The 22323-nt window shown below is 50.9% G+C and overlaps 1 protein-coding gene across 44 annotated transcripts in view; it reads left to right on the top strand.

The window, feature by feature from the left end:
* The window catches only part of Plekha7 (pleckstrin homology domain containing A7), a 181754-nt gene that overhangs the window by 144063 nt on the left and 15368 nt on the right, over positions 1-22323 (top strand). For 28 of the 44 annotated variants that reach the window (XR_015636540.1, NM_001432448.1, NM_001432447.1 and 25 more), the window contains 9 exon segments: positions 701-1223; positions 1526-1612; positions 4092-4145; positions 13679-13747; positions 13915-13995; positions 15396-15545; positions 16061-16162; positions 18032-18140; positions 18254-18480. Coding sequence is in view for 41 of the 44 variants with exons in the window: in NM_001432448.1 (NP_001419377.1) it covers positions 701-1223; positions 1526-1612; positions 4092-4145; positions 13679-13747; positions 13915-13995; positions 15396-15545; positions 16061-16162; positions 18032-18140; positions 18254-18480 (1402 nt within the window). In the remaining 3 variants the exon portion in view is untranslated. 44 annotated transcript variants of the gene reach the window in all.

Raw genomic sequence — 22323 nt, 5'->3', positions numbered from 1 at the left:
CAGTGAGAAGTTCCTAAGGTAGGGAGCTCCCTGGTGGACAAGCGATGCAGACACTCATGGTGTGTGTACCCTGGCAGTCTAGGCTGCTGGCCAGCTGCTGGTCTCAGCCATGGAGGGAACTGGGAGAAAACAGTAGGAGCTCAGGGTAGGTTGCAGTCAGATGTTAGAGAGCCATGAATACCAGGCCAAGAATTTCAGGGGAGCTGAGGTAGTTTGGGGCACACTGGAGTGATGAGATCGGGTGACCATGTACAGGAAACACATTGGGAGACTCTCAGAGTTCTCTGCAGGAGGGAAGGAACCAGTGTCTGGATTAGAAGGGGAGCAAAGAGAAGACACCTCACCCGACCCCCTCCAGCTATTTTCTTTGTGAGCTTTGAGGCTCGGTGCTAGGTGAAGAGAGTCTCTCACCCCAGAAAACTGTGAGGCCTTCCCAGAACAACTCACATTGCTTGTCACTGACAGCTGGTAAGAGAGAGGCAGTTCAATCACACGACACCAGGAGTGAGGGGCACAGGAACCCTGTGGTAGTCCTGGCTCTCATAGAAAACTGATTCTGGGTTCTTCTGCAGTGAGAAGCCCCAGGTGTCTGCATCCATCACTGTTTGGGGTCCTAATGTCTCCCCCACAAGAGGTCTTGTGGGTTTCCTTAGCTGCATTGCCTTGTGTGGCGGCCTGACATGCTCTTTGTCTTTCTCAGCTTGCCTTTAGACCAAACACTTCCTCGCCAGGGTCCCAGCCAGCCCCCGTCCTTCCTGGAAAACTATCAGACTCTTCCCAGGAACACTAGATATCCTTCTGGGAGCTCTTCACCCCCGCCCCGGAACCTGCCCAGTGACTATAAGTATGCACAGGACCGAGCCAGCCACCTGAAGATGTCCAGTGAGGAGCGCCGGGCACACAGAGACGGAACCGTGTGGCAGCTGTATGAATGGCAACAGAGGCAGCAGTTCCGTCACGGCAGCCCCACTGCACCCATAGGAGCTGGCTCCCCAGAGTTCACCGAGCAGGGCCGCAGCCGGAGCCTGCTGGAGGTGCCCCGCTCCATTTCCGTGCCTCCATCTCCTTCTGACATCCCTCCTCCGGGGCCTCCGAGGCCCTTTCCACCCCGGCGGCCACATACACCAGCAGAAAGGGTCACAGTGAAGCCACCTGACCAGAGGAGGAGTGTGGACATCTCTCTGGGAGGTTCTCCCAGGAAGGCACGGGGTCATGCTGTCAAGGTGAGGCCTGGGAACTTCTGCCAGGCACTGAAGTCTTGCATTGACAGACAAGAGTCACTCAGTGGCTTCTTGACAGCCCACAAGTCAGGACATAGTTTAGGAGTTCAGTCAGTCCTCATCTCTATAACAACGCAGCTAAGGTTTAGCCCTTGGGACCTTTCAGTTTGCTGTGCTGTGCCCAGGGAGAAAGGTGTCCATTTCAGAGGCCAGGCGCCTAGGGCTCTGAGAAATGGAAGACCCTAGTGGTGAGTGGTCAAGGTCTCCTTGCCTGGCCTCAGTCTGGCTTCTCTCTCCTGCTACAGAACTCCTCTCATGTGGACCGGCGTTCCATGCCCTCCATGGGCTACATGACCCACACAGTGAGCGCTCCCAGCTTGCATGGAAAATCGGTAAGCTGTCCCTCACTTCCTGCTCCAGGTGACTGACATGCTGTAGAATACAAGACCCTCGCCCACACCACTCTTTCTCTCCCTCGGAGCCGAGCAGTTGCAACCCACTGGGCAGCTTTCATCCCCTTCTTGGTAATGAGGAGACAGGCCAGTGAGCACTGGGGCTCTGTAGCAGGCCCTCCAAAGACTGAGGGAAGTAGAGGGAAGTGTTGGGCTGGTCCTCTCTGGTTTTTTTTCAGAAATATAGTCCAGCTACCTGCTTTCTCCTTCAGCACCTCTCCTTTCTTCCCTGGCTTTCACTATGATTGGTTAACTCTCCCTTCAAAGCACTCATCCTTCTGGGTGAAGCTGAGCTGGTGGCTTCCAGAGCCCTCCCTATGCTGGCAGTGCCTTCACTTGCCCTAATGACCGGGCCCGTGCAATCACTGCCTGGCGGTGTCACGTCAGTGTTGTCCTGGCACGGGTGAAGAGTGTAATTGCGGCGGTGTGCCTCATGGTGCCTGACTCCCTCCCTCCCAATGTGTCTACACGCCCACAGCTGGAGGAGCTCTCGCTGCTGCTCACCCGGTTGCAGCGGCACCAGTCCAAGTTGGCCAGTGTGCGAAATTTCGCCGTGGGCCAGTTACTACACCACTACTTGACCTTTCCCGCCTGCCAGGTCAGCGCCGGTGGGCCCTCCTGGGCCCAGGCAGGGATGGCCTGCCTCCCACGTTTCCCTGTGCCGTGCTCTGGTCTGTCCTGCTATCTGTCCTGCTATCTGGCTACCTGGCTCTTCCCTCGCCTGTGTGCTTCTAGGTGCTGCAGCTAGTGACTGTGGGCATGGTGGAGTGCCTCCCCTCTGGTGCAAGGGAGGGGCTGCATGGGGTGGGACAGACCTGAATCTTGCTTCTTGGGCTGTGGAGAGGGGCAGGCTGCTGCGTGGTCGTCTTGTCTAAGAGCTGTGCCCTGTCAGCATTATTGCTCATTGAAGACACATGTGGGTCAGCCCGGAGGGAAATGTAGGGCATCTTCGCTTGCAGAACAACCCTCATCTCTTGTCCTGTCTAGCCTTGTGGGAACCTGCATAGGTTAGGTGGGTGAATGTAAGAGAGGACATGTTAAAGACAAGCAAACAAAAAAAGTAAGTGGTAGACTGAGTAGGCTCAGTGGCTAAAGAGATTCCCATGCAAGTGTAACCCTGCAAATGCTGGGTGGGTGTGGCCATCCTTCAGTAGTTCCGTCCCTGAAGCAAGCTGGCTACTAAGACTAGGTAAGTAAGTGTATCTGTGAGCCCTGGGTGACAGAGAGACCCCATCTTATAAATACGGTGGAAGAGCAGTGGAGTGGTTACACATGTTTGTGCCCCACACATGCAAAAACATGCATGTATGCATGTATACCAGAGAGAGAGAGACAGAGACAGAGACAGAGAGACAGAGAGACAGAAGGGAAAAAGAAAAAACTCATAAGTTCTGCATTTGACTTTAGCATTCTCCAGCTGTCCTTCTCCTATTCAGAGTGTGCAGGGACAGTGGCTTGGGGAAGTGGGATGAGGAAGGAGGCAGTGGGAAAGAAATATGCCTATGCAAGCTATAGCATCCCTTAATGATGGGGCTGCCACACCTAAGGCACGATATGGTATGCGTCGGTGACCGTCTCACACCAGAGCTATGCACCTTCCCCATCCTTGGCTTGTTCAGCTGGGGGCCTCAGTTCACTAAGAACACAATATCTGGACCATTCTTCAGCTTTTGCAACTCCTCTGCCTCAAGTAGCTTCTGTGATCTGCTGAACAGAAGTGTGACATGTGGGGAGTCTCTTTCTAAATAATTACACTGAAGAGCTTGATAGACCATTGAAGACACCACAAGCAAGTCTTACTCAGGAACTACACTAGCCCCTAATATGGCTGCTCTGACTTCTTACCGAGCAAAAAGAGCAAAAGAGTTTCAGGAAAACTTCCAGCAGCTGCTACTTATCCCCCTGGAGTCTAAAGTCATACTAGGTCCTCCTGGATCACCCAGGTCATTTCTGTCTTTTCCAGTCATCCATCCACATCACTTTTGGTCTTGTTACTTTATGCATGTGACAAACCAGGCCAAAGGCTGGATGCCAAAAATTAGAACAGTAGTGTGAATGGGATTAGCTTCGGGTGCGGCAAGTGCTGTTCTGGGGAGATCTGCTGGTTCTGCCTCGGAGCCCAGCATCCGCCTCATCTGCTCTTCTTCCCTAGCCCTCTTGTTGGGTCCTCCCCATTAAACCTCGTGGGTGCAGGGATAAGCTGGCTTTCCCACTGTGACCCACAAATTCTGCCATGCTGAAACAGGGCTCTGAGTTGCAACAAGACATCTGTGCTTCCTCTGTGGCTGGTGTGTTAATCTGCTGTGGTCCCTCGTCTCCAGTGCAATGTGAATGATCTACTTTCGAAGACCCAGGTTATTTAAACCTTGGTGTTTGTAACTGTTTTGTTTTGTTTTTTTCTCCTTTGCTTCCTTGGAAGGCTGATGACACCTACCTCCAGCTGAAGAAGGACCTGGAGTACCTGGATCTGAAGGTGGGTGGAAGGACGGAGAGATTGTTTAAGGGTTAGGAGTACTTGCTGCTCTTGCAGAAGACCCAGGTCCGGGTCCCAGCACCCAAGTCAGGTAGTTCACCTATTAATCCATTCGTTCTAGAGCATTCGATTCCCTTAGACCTCCACAGGCACTCCAGTGCATGTGGGGCACATAGGCTCACCCAGGTAATAATAAAGGTGATAAAACTTTAAAGGTGAGTGGCATCAGGATCTACCTGATGGACACTGCTCATCTTTCTGAAAGTATTACTTACTGGGACCAACACTGGAATTCCAGACCGTAAGTGAAAACTCTTGTCTGAATCAGGAAACAGTCATTGCTTATGGTCTGACTCTGGTGGAATTGCCTGTGAGCCCTGAGATGAGATCTCTGGCTTTGAGAGTGTAAAGGTCATGATTTTGGTCTGTTCCTTCCCTTGGTTAGAGCCAGAGGTTTCTAGAAATAGCCATGGCTTTTCCAGAGCCTCTGCTGCTGGTAGGAGTGTGTTTGGATCACAGAGAGTAGCTGATGTGTGTTTTTAGCCACACTGGCATGGTAAGGCCTTTGCATTTATTGATGAGGGAGTAAGTTCCACGTGGAGTCATGAGGCTTTGAGGCCTGCCAGTAGCCTCCACTTAGAGCTGAGCACTAGTGCCTGTGGGTACTTAAAGCTCAAGCTCTGAGTTAGCAGAGATGAAAGGGCCCAAAGAAAACCGCCACTGCCTTGCCACAACCCACGAGCTACGTCTGGTGACAGCCCTCCTCATGCTGGAGCTCTGGAACACACTCGACGGGTGTAACGTTAGTCAACCCAGGGAGGGAAGAGGGCTGTGGACCATGTTTATCCACCCTGCACTGTATACCTAGCTTTTCTGATGCAGGGATCGTCTCTCAGCCTGCAGCAGGTGGGGTTTTCCCGTGCTGAAGCGTATACAGTGACAGATACCTGTTTGCCTCAGGTCTAAGCTGGAGTCATGAGGATTCCTATGGGCTGTGAGAGAAAGGCTCCGAGCAGTTGTGATGAAGTTGGTAGGGACAGGACCAGAGTAAGCCAAAGAGAGCTGCCATGCAGTGGTGAGATTAGAGCTGTGGAGTGAGGTGGAATAAATCACGTTGACCCCTGACTCTGTCATAGGCCTTATAGGAAGAGAATGGAGGAGGAGAGACTGAGGCACAAGGCTTCAGAGCAAGAGTTCCTGTTTGTGCAACTAATAGAAGCTGAGTAGTGATGGCCCATGTTCTGAGTTTTACTCTACTGCAGTAGTTTGCACAGGAGTCAGGGCTGGCAGTCCCATAAGGGAGTAAAGTACTTCTCAGGGCCACACAGAGACAGAGACACATTTGAGTCCAGCACTTACTTACTCTGAAGCTCACATTCACCTCACTACCTGCCATTTGTGCTGCTGTGGTCCTGAAGGCATTAATCTTTTTGGGGAGCCAAGCTTGGGTTGGGATGGCAGGGAATGGGTTTGATGGACTGGAGAGGCAAGTTGCATCCTGGGAGTGCTTTCTTAGCTAGGAGCTATGTATGTCACCTGAGGAGGTATTCTGGATGCTGACATTGTCATGAGAAGAGCTGGGCTTGTAGCAGAGTTCCCTGGTTGTGTATCTGCTACTGTAATTACTAAGCTCTTTTCAGGGAAGTAGTCTGGAGTGAACCTCTCCCTCAGCTTGGAGAGGCTTGACGCTATCTGCCCAAGAGAGAAGAGAGGTTGTGTATGGAGTAATGGTCAGAAAGGCCAGTGTGCTTGCATGGCTTCCGTGAGAAAGACCTGGAAGAGTGTCCCACTGCAGGACGCAGAGCCCAGGGTTGGGAATTACAGATGATTATGTTTACAGATGTTCAAAGCCTGCTAAGTCTAAATGTGCCATTCCAATTTCCGGTGTCAGGGTTAGCAGTCCAGGGGGTTAGGCTTATCTCTGCCTTCCTATCTTGATATGCTGATGTCCCTGTCACCTTTGAATTCAGGTTCCCCTCTTCTCCCAGCAGCACCTCTGTGGAACAAGAGAGAGTGTCCATGTTAACTGTGTCTGTGAGAAGGCTCTTAGCAGCAGCTGCACTGCAGTGATAGGGAGTTAGGGTCAGTTTGGGAGAAATGGAGACAGGCTGTAAAGCTCTGGTGTATCACCATGCCTTTTCTGTGGCTCTGAAGAGGACTAAGCCAAGCAGATGGCAGCTATAGGCCGATGGTTCAGTTGGTAGAAATGCTCTCCTGAAAGGGCTTTCTCTGCGGTGGTGAATGTCCTTTCACGGGGCCACACAGATCTGTAGATCCTATGATATGCTGGGCAGGATGTCTTTGACATGAAGGGGATGTGGATGCAGGTACTGTAGGTAGAGACAGCACGAGAAGTGGTTCGCACCCCCAGGAAAGTGGATATATTTGAGCTCTGAGAACTGCCCTAGGCATGAGAGACAAGCTGTGCCCCTCTAGAACCATCCTTTCTCTATGGTATGGTGGATTGAACCTCCAGCCTCATGCAAGTACCCTACCTCTGAGGCATATTCAACTATGTCACCAAAGCTCTTACTTTTTTTCCTATGACTTTACTTTTTTTCTAAGTCTTAACTATTGATAAATTCCCAGGCTAGCATTGAATTCACTTTGTAGCCCAAGCTGGCTTTGAACTTGCACCAGGTCCTCAAGTAGCTGGGATAATTGCCTGTACTGCCACCAAGGTCTGGGGTGTGTGTGTGTGTGTGTGTGTGTGTGTGTGTGTGTGTGTGTGTGTTGCTAGGGATACAACCTAGGTCCTGTGCCTGCTGGGCAGGTGCTGTGCTACTGCTCTATCTCCAGCCCTAGAACGAGAGTCTCTAGAGATCACTTCCCCTGCCCACATCTGGCCTGCGGATCCCCCACTCTGATGTGTCTGTCGACTTAGGTTCTTCTGTGTTCTTGTCCCAAGAGCCAAGGATCCAGAGCCTGTCACCCTTCTGGGTGTCCTGCGTTCACTGGTGGTGACTTCTCCCTAGCACCTTCCACAGGTTCCTCTCCCTCAGGTGAATAACACTGTGGGGCCAGGAGATCAAATGCAGACGCCCCTCAGAAGTTGCTCTTAGCTCGTGTGTTTTAGAGAGTGCTTGCTCTCTTGGTGATGCCAGGGTATAAAGGACTGAGCAGCGGTGAAGCTTCTCTTCTGCCTGGCGGTATCTGGGCACTTGGTTCACTTGCATTTTAATTCTCACAGCTACTGAGTAATAGGAATTACTGCCCCTATTCCTGTTAACCAAAGAACCACATCTCAGAGAGGTTAAGGGAGCTCTGCAAAGCTCCATGGCTGAAACTGACTGCAGCCCTGAGTTTGTCATCTGTGAACTATGTTTCCATCATGGAAATTCTGCTTCCCAGAGCCTGAACTCCATTACCTGGCTGTAGTCGCCCACTGTTATCCATAGTACTTTTAAAAATCATCCTTTTAGATAGCATCTCACAGTTTCACCCAGGCTGGTCTCAAATATCTGGGCTCAAGCGTGATGCTCCTGGACCATGGATGTGTGCCTGTGCTCCTGGCTTTGAGTTATTTTTGTACAGCTGTGGAACGCGTCCAGGTGAGGCTGAGCAGCCTCTCAGACGATGACTTTGTAGATACAGAAAGTTGCCTTCAACCCCAGGGAGTCCCTTGTCTCTTAGGAGGAGTGTATCATGGTTGATATCAAATCTGTAGCACTGTGAGCTCTCTCTGACAGTTGGAGCCTGAGATCAGGCCTTGTCGGTTTCCAAAGTCAGCTTCTGGGGCAGAGTTTTTTAGGTTACTATCTGGGGCATCAGCTATTTCTAGAGCATCTAGGAACATGATTTTAAAAATATAGATCTGAGCCAAGTATGATGATACACGCCTGGGGTCCTAGCTTCTTGGAGGACTGAGACCAGGGAATCATTTGAACCTGTAAATTAGAGGCCAGCCCACAGAACATAATGACTTTCTCCCTTTAAAAAAATTTTTTTAATCTGGGCATGGTGGCTCATGCCTTGGGTGCTAGCACTGAGAGCAGAAAAGGGTGAATTTTTGTGAACTTGAGGCTAGCCTGGTCTACATAGTGAGTTCCAGGACAACCAGCAAAGCTTCCCGTAGAGACTCTGTCACAAAGAACAAACAAACTTCAGAGCCTGGCATGATGCATGCTTTAGACCCAGCAGTCAATAAGGCAGACACAAAAGGATTGCTTCAAGTTCAAAGCCATTCTGGACTACATAGTTCCAGGCCGGCCAAGGATTCAGAAACCCTGACTCAAAAATAAATAAATAAAAATAAATTTAAAAGCAGGGCTTAGAGGTATAGCAGGTACAGGTACTTACTACCAAGCCTCATGACCTAAACCAGGGCCCATGTAGTGGAAGGGGAGAACCACGCCCACGAGTTGTCCTCTGACACAACACGAGCACTATAATGTACACATAGATGGATAAGTAAATATGTCTCATTTTATTTTTCAAGATCTCTACTGAGTTAGCACTCTTGTGCCCAGGATCCTCTGCTCAAGCCACACTCAGGTGTGATCCTTGTGCACACTCAAATTTGAGGTCAGCCGTTCAGGAACAGAGATTACTGAGCCCGGCCATGAACTAAACCACTAGGGAATTTGGAAGATGCATGACTTAGGCTTTCTACTGCTGTGAAGTGACACCATGACCACGGTAACTTATAAGAGAGAACATCTCATGGGTGCTGGATTATAGTTCAGAGGTTTAGTCCATTATCGTCACAGCGGGAAGCAGGCAGACGTGGTGCTGGAGAAGATGCCCAGAGCACTAACTACATCTTGAGCTGCAGTCAGCAGGACATGGTTGCCATACTGGATGTGGCTTGAACATCTGAGTTCTCCAAGCCTGCCCCTAGTGACCACTTCCTCCAACAAAGCCACACCTCCTAATAGTCCATGGGGGCCATTTTCATTCAAACCACTACAATGCACATCAGTGCTTAAGTCCTATGCTTAGAGATTCTGACTTAATTGGCCAAACAATTCCTTAAGTGTTTTTAAAATACACTGAGGGTTAAGAAAGATTACCTCAAAGTCGTTGTTTTGTATTTTGTTGTTGTTGTTGTTGTTGTTGTTGTTGTTGTTGTTTTAAAACAAGGGCTCATCTATGCCAGGTTGTCTTGAATGCCCAATGACCTTGGACTTGTGTCCTTTGCCTTTCTCCTGAGTAGGAGGATCTTGTAGGTACATCTATGTCCACTTTATATGGTACTCAGTGGAGCCCAGGCCTTTGTAGATGTCAGACAAGCACAGAACCAACTGACCTACATCTTGGAAGTAATCACCAAGGTCTCAAGTATGGTTCCTTACCCAGTCACAGCAGCAATACCTGGGAATCTGTTAGGAGTGCCAGATTTTGAACCCTAGTGCAGACCAACTCAGCAAGGCCCTTCAGGGTGGAGCCCGAGCCTTCCAGGTTGATTCTACACACTAAAATTCAAGAGCTTGAGTAGGAATTCCAATGCTAAACTGGGGTTGTACCTTGTGGTAAAGTACTTGTCTAGTATACATGAGGCCCTGGGTTCTATTTCCAACACTGCAATAAAAAATAAAATTTTTGTTGGCCTGGGATCTACCCACCTGGTGGGTACAGACAGTGTTTTCTTTCTTTGAATTTCTTTAATGTGTCTATGTGCATGTGTGTGTGGAGGTGTGTGCATATGTTAAAGTCCACATGTGGAGATCAGAGACAGCCTGCAGGAGGAGCTGGTTCTCTCCTTCCACCATGTGGTTCCCAAGGATTAAGCTCAGGTCCTCAGGCTCAGTGGCAGCATTGCACACTGAGCCTTCTCAAGACCTGACAGACTGTATACAGACAGCATCACTTGTAAGCATTTGAATCTTCTGGTTAGGCATGAACATTTATCTGCACCCAAGTGTGGAGCTGAAGTCTGAGAAATTTCTGTCGGAAGTAATTGTTAGAAATGAGATGAATGCATAAGCCAAGCTTCCAGGTGTTGCAGAAGGTAAGGGAGGCAGGAAGAAGCAGATCTCTTCTGTCAGGCTTCCCCTCACCTTCAGAACTGGGAAGGAAGTGAGCCAGGAAGTGGCCCTTGTGCATGGTCAGTTCACACAGCGGCTCCCAAGCAAGCAAAGCTGGTGAGGCTAGTTTTTTTGTTTTTTGGTTGTTTGGTTTTTTTTTTTTGGTTCTTTTTTTCGGAGCTGGGGACCAAACCCAGGGCCTTGTGCTTCCTAGGCAAGCGCTCTACCACTGAGCTAAATCCCCAACCCCGAGGCTAGTTTTATAGAGGCTGTCCCTAGCTGGAGCTCACATCACGAGGCTTAACTGTCTTGACTGTCTGCGCACCTCATCTCTGAGGTCCCCCCTCTAGCCCCCAGACTGTGGCTGCTTCAAGTGTTGTTGGATGTCTCACCTGTTACGTTTTGTTGTATTTGCCTTTCTGTTTGGAACAGATTAAAAATAATGAACCTTTGATCAACGTGCTTTACAAAGTGCTGAAGAAGTCAGCACGGGGCTGTCGGCCCGGGAGAAGCGTAAGATGATCGGATCCGTGTCTCCAGGCGGGGCCATTCCATTGCTTCTGGCTCAGGGCCGGCACCATCACTTGCTTAAGCAGTTGCTCTCCTGACCGCCCCACGCTTCCTGCAAGTCATTTCGGTTGATTTTCTTTAACCCAAAGCTCTCTTCAGCACTGTGGCTGAGCCGCTCATCTGTGGTGTCCTGTGGCTCCATCTTTTGTGTTGCAGAGGGGTGGGGAGCTTGCCTGGCTTGTCATCAGCTTGCCTTGTGTCTCCATCTTCACTTGTCTGCCTCTACAGTAGTAGGGCTGAGCATGAGTTTATGGGAGTTTAGAGCAGCCTTAGATCCCAGTGTGTCTCTCCTGGGGACAGGATATTGATATACAGGTCCCATTTTGGAACTGGATGACTGTCCTATGTCTCCTTTGCAATGTAGCCAGCTCTTGGAGCATTCTGAGGGAGGGTACAGACTGGGGGGGCAGGTGTCATGGTCTGATGTGGTTGGGGTTAGAGGGATGGTCCAGGGGCCGAGTCTTTTCCCAGGTAGAGATTCTTTAAGATGAATGGAGATCCAAGACCTTTGATATTTCCGGTGACAGATACTGGGGACATTTGTTGATGTTTTAAGTGGATAGAAGTGCTGTCACCACTGAGCACGGTTTAAAAAGGGAAACTTGACCGCCATATACTACCTGTGGCTGTAGCTGTCCATCAGGGCACCCTTTCTCTGGAGTAGAGCTAAGCTGAAGGTCCTCTGAAGAGTATAAGCCTTTCAGGGGAGCCAGTGCCCTGTCACCTGTGTGTCACCTTTACTCCATCAGAAGCTAAACCAGCCAGTCTGATTTTGACATGTTTGTGAACTCACTGAGCTAACATTCTCCAGATCTCTTCCATATGCCAGTCCTGGCTGGGCTTCAAGGATAGAGAGAAAATGCATCCCAGTCTCCACAGTGCCCCCTAATGTGGCTAATATGTCTGGAGAGGAGAAATGAGCAAACATCATTATAATTTGATACTCTAAGCCCCACAGCAGTGACAGGCACCCTGTGTGAGAGGGACATGCTGAAGGACACCAAACCCACTCAGAGGAAGAAAGAGAGGCAAAGACTTTGAATTCCTAGCTCCCAATGTCCTACAAACAGCACATCAGGGAGAACAAGAGACTCCTGTTTCATAGAAGAGAGGGAATGCGGGTACCCTGGAGGGAGAGAGAAACAAATGGTTGGCTCCTGAGTCACCGAAGACAGCAGTAAAGGGCACACTTCTATCAAGGATGCCACTAGAAGGCTTAATTTAGATTTCTCTTTCTCAGAATGCCTTCGTGTGTAGATACCTCATTTCTTTCCTGATGGTGCTAGATAAATGAGGCATTGCTCAGTTAGATCCTCTTCCTTATTTAAGCATCAGAGACGTCCTTGATAAAAAGCTTAAGGGGAAAAGGGGGAGAGCTTGCTGGGGTAATCCCCAGAGTGCACCTCAATTTGAAAGTGATTTCTAGCTGGGTAACAAGCCAGGGCCAGCTTCTTCAGAGAAGAGACCAACTCACAGTCCTCCCCTCAGGGTTCCATATGTTTTGATGATATATATGCATGTGTGTACACATACTCTGCATATACCCCAAGGAATTCCATGAATGCTTGCTGAGCTTTTCCCCATAGCCAGGCCTTATAGTCAAGCTCTACCTTGAAGTAACCAAGGCCAGGGTCCATGCCCTCTGCTATGTGACTAAACAGAAGCAGTCCTCAGCTCAGAGCAAGAAGTCATGTGACTTCTTCTGTAGTGAAATGGCTCAGTGGTTAAGAGCACTGGCTACTCTTCCAGCAGACTCAGGTTTCATTCCCAGCACCCACATAGCAACTCACATGAGAGCCAACAACTTCTTCTGGCCTCCATGGGTATATAGACCCATGCATTTTATATGATACACAGATATACATGCAGGCAAACACCATACATAGAAAATAAATATTCTTTTAAAGAAGTCATTTGATAGTGCCTTGGACTTGCTGAGGGAGGATGTAGGGCAATTGGGCACATGGCTGCGGTTAGTCTGAAGAGAATGATTGGCAGCACTTTTGACTCCTGGCTCACACTGGCAAACTTCTTGGGCCTTCCAGATGGAGTGGGGAGAAAACAAAAGCTATGACTCCAGCAACTGACTGTCTGTCCATCCTGGGGCCTTCTGCCTAGCACACACACTGCCTGCCTCTGCCGTGGTCACCTATTCTTCATGTCTGCTGGTCAGAGCCATAAAACAGAACAGAGAAGGGCTGTCTGACTTGAGGTGCATTCAACTTGACCTTGTCTTAGCTGCAGAAGCCCATGTCTTCACAGCCTATGAAAGGAAGGTGCCCAGGGAAAGGAAAGCATGGGATAGGGAGCTGGAATCAACTTCTCAGGGGTCAGTGAGAGCAGGAAGGCAGCAAGCTGCCTGCTTACAGTTGCCTGAGGATGTGAATGGGACGTTCTACTGGCCTGGAAGTGTAGGTGACCTGTCCGTTGCTTCGTTGAGATTCTAAGACAGGTGATGACTCTCTTGAGTACAACCAAGCTTTGTTGTCTGGGTGTGAATCTTAAACCACTGGCTGGATCTGACCTGGGTCCCTTCCCCTCTGGCTGGATCTTTTAATAGTGTAGGATAAGGAAGGCTGGCTTTGTCCCTGGGGAAGTGGCTTCGCAGAGACATGAAACAGTAACCTGGCCAGCAACTGGACAAACTGTTTGTCCCTAGGTGTAGTAGCACGCCTCTCTTAACAATGGCAAACCCCAAAGACTCATAGAAATGTGTCATGCTCATTTGGGGCAAACTGATGACCCTGTAACTTGAGCACCTGCGCTTTCTTTAATTTGAGAAATGTAGTTGTACTAGGATCACCAACAGGTTTCGTTTTTCCATAAAATGAAGAAGGCTTTAAAACAGTGCAGATAGTGCTCAAGTTCTTGCCCATTTTGTGCCGTGAGCCTCCCGCCTCTGCTGAGACTTCCACGTCCATCCACCATAGGACTAACCTTCCTTCCTGCTGTTTGACCCCACACACCATGTTAATCATTCAATTGTTCACCTCCCAGATGACAGGCCGAGACCTTCTTAAGGATCGAAGTCTGAAGCCCATGAAGATCGCCGAGAGCGACACTGATGTGAGTTACCATTGACAGGCTGGCTCCTTGGCCATCTCCTGACCTGGACCTGGGCAGCTTCCTCAAGGGCTTCCATAGTCTCTGCTCTTTCTGCTCTTACTGCCGATGCCATGCGCCATGTTCTCACCCCCTTTCCCTAGCCCTCTCCAACTTGTTCTTACTCACAGGTCAAGCTGAGCATCTTCTGTGAACAAGACAGGATACTCCAGGACTTGGAAGACAAGATCCGAGCTCTCAAGGAGAATAAAGTAAGCATCGGTTCTGCATAATAGTGGCATGGGTCGGGGGACTGCACCAACTTGGCTTTGCTGACACAGTATTTGCACTCCTGTGTTAGCATTAATCAACAATGAATAGAGGTGTAACAGGCTATAGAGTGCTTGCCTAACATGTGTGAAACCCTGGCCTATATCCTCACATCATATAAAACAGGTATAAATTGTTAGCATACACCTATAACTTGGAAGGTAGACTCCAGGGGAATCAGAATTTTCATCCTCAGCTATGCAGTGCTTGGTCCTGCTTCAAAAAAACCACAATAAACAAACAAGAGTATAAGGTTATTCGGGGTTTTTGTTTTGTTTTTGTCTAAGGATATTTCTCAAAGACTTCTATCTGAGCCTCCCCTGTTGTGGTTAAAATCGGAGATTCTACCCCACTTTTGATCATTCAGTTCCCAAATAAAACCTGTATATTTATATTAAGCCTTAAAGCACCAGAGTTGGGCATATATCAACCATCTAAGCCATTTTGTCTACTTCTCTGTCAATAACTCTGTAACAGAACTTGCCACATTCCACCTCGGCCACTCTTACTCCAACTGGCCAGGCTTCAGGGCCACGTTCTCACTACTCACTTACCCCATGTCAGTGACTTCTCTACTTCAGACCCCAAGCACAGCAACCGAAGCCCCGCCTACCTCTCTTCTGCCCAGCTACAGGCTGTAGGCATCTTTATTTAATCAACAGTTTTAAATTAAGGAATGAGGTGCAGATTTTCTCATCCCTGAGGTGACTAAGCTTTTGGGGTCTACTATTTAGCATTGCATTACATAGCAACAGACCAAAGCTCAACACTCCCCTTCCTTAGGAAGAACAGTCTGCTCTGTTCAAGTGCCCCCTTCTCTGTGCTGGCCCACATCTCAGCCTGGGAGAGGTCTTTATTGGTAGCTCTGATGGCTTGACACAAGAAACCCAGAGGTCTGCCTTGGAGACCCTCATCACACTGGTCAAAGCCCTTGGCTTCCTCAGGTTCCTTCTCTCAGGGGTCCAGGCTGGGATGGCAGCAAGTCTAGATGGGAAGACAGGAGTGAACTGGGGCCACAGTTATGGCCTCAGGTTGACTTTTCTCTTTTTCACATTTAATAAGATATATCCATGGTGTCAGACATCTGTGACATGCTTGCCAAGGTTCCCTGTCCATTTGTCCCTTTGTTTCCAGATAACCTATAAGGAATCGGAGGGTTCTGCCCCTACCTTGTAGATAAGAAAGCTGAGGCAGAGCTTTATTGAGACTTACCTCATGCCAGTGAGCTGCTGTCCAAGGCCCGGTGTTCTGTTCCAGCTCAGTTCACCTCTTTGGTGTCAGTTGTTTGGCTCTGTGGGGGATAGCCCTCCCATCCTCTTGCTCTGGGCCCTTTCTCGCACAGGACCAGCTCGAGTCTGTGCTGGAGGTGCTGCACAGACAGACAGAGCAGTACCGAGACCAGCCACAGCACCTGGAGAAGATCACTTGCCAGCAGAGGCTCCTGCAGGAGGACCTTGTCCACATCCGCGCAGAGCTCTGCAGAGAGTCCACGGTATGTAGGGGTTAAAGAGGTAACGGGCACTTCTCCCGGGGGCTGGCCATGGCTGCGTTCCCATCTCCCTGGCTGCTGAGATGAGGCCAGGGGTGAGAACTTGTCACTGCCTCCTGGTGGCAACTTATCCAGGGTATCATGTCTGACTCTCTCTGCACCCTAGGCTTCTTTCCATCAGAATAGTTGAGGGAGCCCCCATTTCTTGGAGAGGTCTTCAGGCTGTATTCTAGTCTGCACAGTGCACTCTGAGATGTCAGAGTTCCCACTGTTGTGGCTGTCAGTGTACTGTGGTGTTGGCCTTCCTACTAGAGTAGGGAGGGAAGCCATCTTGGGGGGCGGGTAGACAGTGCAAGTGGCCAGGGTCACCTGCTCCCATCTCCTTTCCATCGGGCTGCCTAGGCCTTCCCCCTCCCCCTTTGCCTAGGGAGCAGCAGGTTATGGGTGGGTGTCCTTGAGGCTGGGAGGGGACAAGGTGAGGGCACATCTGGGGACCAGAAGTGTCTTCTTGCCTACAGGAGATGGAAAATGCATGGAACGAGTACCTGAAGCTGGAGAAGGACGTGGAGCAGCTAAAGCAGACCCTGCAGGAACAACACAGGAGAGCCTTTTTCTTCCAGGTGACCAAGAGAGAGGGTTGTCACCTCCCTCACCTCCATCACCAGCCTGTTAGGGCTGTGAGCTCTGCCTAGCAGCTGTTACAAGCTCTTCCTTGGCAGGGAACTCTTTGCTCTCCATGCCTGACCCTCAGTGTTTAGGAAAACTGATCCTTTAAAAGAGCAGAGCCAAGAGGAACCCAGTTCAGTGCCTATGCTCACCCGGAGTACACTTCGGACGTCCAGGGCGAGTTTCTTCTGGATTCCCTAGACAATAGCAGGAAGTCCAGCCTCTGTCTTGCTTCTGATTGTCACTATTGGCCTGAGGAGAGAGTGTGACTCAGTCCCTGGAGTTCCCTCTTAACTCATTTGTGCTCATGTTTTCATTTCCGGAGCCAGGCTGGCTGACTCCCATCTCTGTGGCCCCTGGCCAAATTGGAAGAAGTGAGTTTAGCTTAAAGTCAGAATATTCAGAGGTCATAGTGGTGCACACCTTTATTCCCAAGACTTGAGAGTCAGAGGCAATCAGATCTCTGAGTTTGAGGCCAGCCTGGTCTACAGAATGAGTCCCAGGACAGCCAGGACTTCACAGAGGGAAAAAAGGTCAGGACATTCTAAGTGGCCTGTGCTCTGTCCTGTTGGAGTAAGCATCAGGCTTCTACCCCACCCTCAAAATGTTTAAAATAGAAAATGGCCTGTTTTCTGTCTCTGCTTCAGGTCTGCCTGTCTTGGGCCTCTGCCGTAGGCTCAGTGTATTTGAGTTCAGCAAACGTTCCTGGCTTCTTGTGCACAGGCACCATGCTGTGCCACTCTGAGAGCTGGACTTGCTAATGCCGATGGAATTCTGATCTCGGTTCCTCTTCCAGGTCACTTAGTGAATATGTGAGCTCTGGATGTTCCCCGAACCCTAAGAAACCAAGGACTTCTCTGGGGAATTTTGTTTTGCTTTCCCCGTGGCCCACTGCCCCCAACTCACTCATGGGTGGTCTGGGAGATGCTGAGGACCATGTGGAGACTCTTGCCTCTGGCTCAGGGATGACCTCAGAGGATCTCTAGAATATGCCTCACTATTGTCACCCGTCCCCCGCCCCATAACGCCCTTCATTGGAAACAACATTCTGTAATACTGTAATGGCTTGAGCACACTGGGTGACTGCTGTTGCTAAAATATTCCCAGCAGTCGTTTCTAGTTCTTGCTGAGGTTATCTCTAACCCATAGCCATTTGAGAAAAGTCTCACTGCATAACCTAGGCTAGCTGGCCTTGAACTTGAAGTGCTAATCTTAGTTCTTTCTGTCTTTATAAGCTTTATAAGTTTCATCATGTATCCCTGGCTGGCCTCCAACTATGGAGGCCAGAACTGCCTCTGCCTCTGCCTCTGCCTCTGCCTCTGCCTCTGCCTCAGCCTCTGCCTCTGCCTCCTGAGTGCTGGTGGTAAGGTGTGTGCCACCACATCAGGCATCCCAACTGTGTTTAAGAGTACACTTGAGCAGTGTAAGTCCATTCACACGTTGTGCAGCCATATTCCAGAATTTTCCATTTTGTGAAACTGAACATCTGTTCTCTTCCCCTCCCCTCCTCTGGTCCTGGATCCCTGTTCTTTCCCGTCTCATAGACTGACGAGGTGTTGCATGTATCACGTTCCGCCCTGTGCTGCTCGAGGCCATCTACTTTTAAGTTAGGTAGGGTAGGGCAGTTGAGCTGGTGAACACTTTCAGCCCAGCATTCCTCACTGGTCTGCTTCTCAAGCAGACTTTGAGTGGACCCTGGCAGGTTCCAAAGATTGTGCCACCCTATGGTAAAGGACTTTGACTAAAGACATATGACAAGTCCTCAGAAGAAAATTTTAGTGAGGAGCCAAGAAGGTCCTGAACCAGCCCCCTGTGTTCCCCAGGAGAAGTCACAGATACAGAAGGATCTGTGGAGGATTGAAGATGTCATGGCAGGCCTGAGTGTGAATAAAGAGAACTACAGAGTCCTGGTGGGATCTGTCAAAAATCCAGGTAAGACAGTCAGCCATCTTCCTGGTGTGGGGACATGGAGAGGCGGGCGGCATGGCCCATGCACTGAGGAAGTCTCCATTCCACCCTTGTATTGTTTCTGCCCATACCCTCAGAAAGGAAAACGGTGCCTTTGTTCCCTCACCCATCTGTGCCTTCACTCTCTCCAACTGAGAGCAAGCCGGCCCTGCAGCCCAGCCCTCCCACCAGCCCCGTGCGGACACCTCTGGAGGTCCGGCTCTTTCCACAGCTGCAGACCTATGTGCCATACCGACCTCACCCGCCCCAGCTGAGGAAAGTGGTGTCTCCTCTGCAGTCACCAACCAAGGCAACGCCTCAGGCGGTAAGCTATGGCGGCTGGGAGCTGAGGGTGTGTGGATGACCTCCTGCAGAGATATGAACCCAAGTCTGTTCACCTCAAAAAGGCACTGGCAACATACCAAAGAAATGACTTCACCCAAATACAGCTTGGTGACCAGTGTGTTTATTGGGCTTCCTTACAGCAGGGGTGAAGTGTGACTTACAGCAACACGAGTGACCCCCCAACACCCACGTCATTTGCAGAGTCAGCCTCAGCACGAGTAAATGACTCACAAAAGCTGCATTGGTAGAATCGCTGGTTTTGATCCATTTTAAGATCTCCTGCCCAATGCCCAGTGTGAGGCACAGACCAGAGCTGCAGCCTTGATGGAGAGGAGGCTGCTGATGTGTAGCCAGGCGCCTAGCAGCCAGGGTTGGGCACAGACCAGAGCTGCAGCCTTGATGGAGAGGAGGCTGCTGATGTGTAGCCAGGTGCCTAGCAGCCAGGGTTGGGCACAGAGGTAGAGCTGCAGCCTTGATGGAGAGGAGGCTGCTGATGTGTAGCCAGGCGCCTAGCAGCCAGGGTTGGGCACAGAGGTAGAGCTGCAGCCTTGATGGAGAGGAGGCTGCTGATGTGTAGCCAGGAGCCTAGCAGCCAGGGTTGGGCACAGACCAGAGCTGCAGCCTTGATGGAGAGGAGGCTGCTGATGTGTAGCCAGGTGCCTAGCAGCCAGGGTTGGGCACAGACCAGAGCTGAGGCCTTGATGGAGAGGAGGCTGCTGATGTGTAGCCAGGTGCCTAGCAGCCAGGGTTGGGCACAGAGGTAGAGCTGCAGCCTTGATGGAGAGGAGGCTGCTGATGTGTAGCCAGGCGCCTAGCAGCCAGGGTTGGGCACAGAGGTAGAGCTGCAGCCTTGATGGAGAGGAGGCTGCTGATGTGTAGCCAGGCGCCTAGCAGCCAGGGTTGGGCACAGAGGTAGAGCTGCAGCCTTGATGGAGAGGAGGCTGCTGATGTGTAGCCAGGCGCCTAGCAGCCAGGGTTGGGCACAGAGGTAGAGCTGCAGCCTTGATGGAGAGGAGGCTGCTGATGTGTAGCCAGGTGCCTAGCAGCCAGGGTTGGGCACAGACAAGAGCTGCAGCCTTGATGGAGAGGAGGCTGCTGATGTGTAGCCAGGAGCCTAGCAGCCAGGGTTGGGCACAGAGGTAGAGCTGCAGCCTTGATGGAGAGGAGGCTGCTGATGTGTAGCCAGGTGCCTAGCAGCCAGGGTTGGGCACAGAGGTAGAGCTGCAGCCTTGATGGAGAGGAGGCTGCTGATGTGTAGCCAGGCGCCTAGCAGCCAGGGTTGGGCACAGACCAGAGCTGCAGCCTTGATGGAGAGGAGGCTGCTGATGTGTAGCCAGGCGCCTAGCAGCCAGGGTTGGGCACAGAGGTAGAGCTGCAGCCTTGATGGAGAGGAGGCTGCTGATGTGTAGCCAGGTGCCTAGCAGCCAGGGTTGGGCACAGACAAGAGCTGCAGCCTTGATGGAGAGGAGGCTGCTGATGTGTAGCCAGGCGCCTAGCAGCCAGGGTTGGGCACAGACCAGAGCTGCAGCCTTGATGGAGAGGAGGCTGCTGATGTGTAGCCAGGTGCCTAGCAGCCAGGGTTGGGCACAGACCAGAGCTGCAGCCTTGATGGAGAGGAGGCTGCTGATGTGTAGCCAGGCGCCTAGCAGCCAGGGTTGGGCACAGAGGTAGAGCTGCAGCCTTGATGGAGAGGAGGCTGCTGATGTGTAGCCAGGCGCCTAGCAGCCAGGGTTGGGCACAGACCAGAGCTGCAGACTTGATGGAGAGGAGGCTGCTGATGTGTAGCCAGGCGCCTAGCAGCCAGGGTTGGGCACAGACCAGAGCTGCAGCCTTGATGGAGAGGAGGCTGCTGATGTGTAGCCAGGTGCCTAGCAGCCAGGGTTGGGCACAGACCAGAGCTGCAGCCTTGATGGAGAGGAGGCTGCTGATGTGTAGCCAGGAGCCTAGCAGCCAGGGTTGGGCACAGAGGTAGAGCTGCAGCCTTGATGGAGAGGAGGCTGCTGATGTGTAGCCAGGTGCCTAGCAGCCAGGGTTGGGCACAGACAAGAGCTGCAGCCTTGATGGAGAGGAGGCTGCTGATGTGTAGCCAGGTGCCTAGCAGCCAGGGTTGGGCACAGACCAGAGCTGCAGCCTTGATGGAGAGGAGGCTGCTGATGTGTAGCCAGGTGCCTAGCAGCCAGGGTTGGGCACAGAGGTAGAGCTGCAGCCTTGATGGAGAGGAGGCTGCTGATGTGTAGCCAGGCGCCTAGCAGCCAGGGTTGGGCACAGAGGTAGAGCTGCAGCCTTGATGGAGAGGAGGCTGCTGATGTGTAGCCAGGCGCCTAGCAGCCAGGGTTGGGCACAGAGGTAGAGCTGCAGCCTTGATGGAGAGGAGGCTGCTGATGTGTAGCCAGGCGCCTAGCAGCCAGGGTTGGGCACAGAGGTAGAGCTGCAGCCTTGATGGAGAGGAGGCTGCTGATGTGTAGCCAGGCGCCTAGCAGCCAGGGTTGGGCACAGAGGTAGAGCTGCAGCCTTGATGGAGAGGAGGCTGCTGATGTGTAGCCAGGTGCCTAGCAGCCAGGGTTGGGCACAGAGGTAGAGCTGCAGCCTTGATGGAGAGGAGGCTGCTGATGTGTAGCCAGGTGCCTAGCAGCCAGGGTTGGGCACAGAGGTAGAGCTGCTAGCTGGGAGCCAGGGCACTGGGATTCCAGTGCTCAGTTTTTCACTGGGTCCTTAACAAGTCCCTCATTTTTCTGAGCTACCTCAGTTTCCTCTGGAGCAGATGATGGAATCTGCGGTCTCTGGAAAAGCAGTTAGTGTTTTTAACTGTTGACAGCCTCGGTTTTACTAGTTTGTATGGTTGTTTGCTTGTTTTAGACATTCACGTGTGTGTAACAGAAATAACTGTCCTGGGGCTAGAGAGATGGCTCTTTGCTAAGAACACTGTAACTCTTGCAAAAGACCTGGGTTCAATTCCCAGCACCCATATGGCATCCAGCACTGACTCTAACTCCAGTACCAGGGGGTCTGATGCCTTCTTCTGGCACTGAGCATTTATGTTCACAGACGCACATGCAGGCAAAATACCATACACATAAAGTAAAAACAAATATCAAATTTGTTTTTGTTTTTCAAGACAGGGTTTCTCTGTGTAGCCTTGGCTGTATTGGAATTCACTTTGTGGACCAGGCTGGCCTTAAACACACAGAGATCTGCCTGCCTCTGCCTTCTGAGTGCTGGGATTAAAGGTGTGAGCCACCACCATCTACCTTCATTTTTTTTTTTAATGAAATATCTGGGGCTTGAGAGATAACTCAGTGGTTGAGAACACTTGATGCTTTTTGAGAGAATGGAGGTTTGGTTGCCAGCACCAACAGCAGGAGGCTCACAATCACCTATAACTCCAGCTCCAGGAGATCTGAAGCCTCTGGCTTCCGAGGGCACTCATACGCACTCGTTTATGCACACACCCATACGGATACATGGAACTACATGTAATGCAAGGTTTTTATTAAAATATCCATTCTGAAAAATGGCATTAAAATATGTCATTGAATCATAATCAGGTCACCATCCTTGACAGACCAACACTGAGACCAATAAGTGTGGCCATCACAAGAAGGCCTCCAACCTCGAGGTTCCTCCCTCACTCCCAGTGGCCTTGGCATCTGTAAAGTTCCCTTGCCCATTTCTTTCCTCCACTCTCCAAGTTTGCATCCATCCCTAAGCGCCTGAATTATGCTAGGTTAGAACACCGCTATCCTGAGTCTTCTACATTGTGCACTTCACCAATCCTGTAGAGTGCAGGGACCCCACAGTGTGGCTTGGTTGTTTCTTTAATTTA

The sequence above is a fragment of the Rattus norvegicus genome, chromosome 1 (genome assembly GCF_021556685.1).
Source record: "Rattus norvegicus strain SHRSP/BbbUtx chromosome 1, alternate assembly SHRSP_T2T, whole genome shotgun sequence".
Classification (NCBI taxonomy): Eukaryota; Metazoa; Chordata; class Mammalia; order Rodentia; family Muridae; genus Rattus; species Rattus norvegicus.
This window is presented reverse-complemented; position numbering and strand designations above follow the sequence as displayed.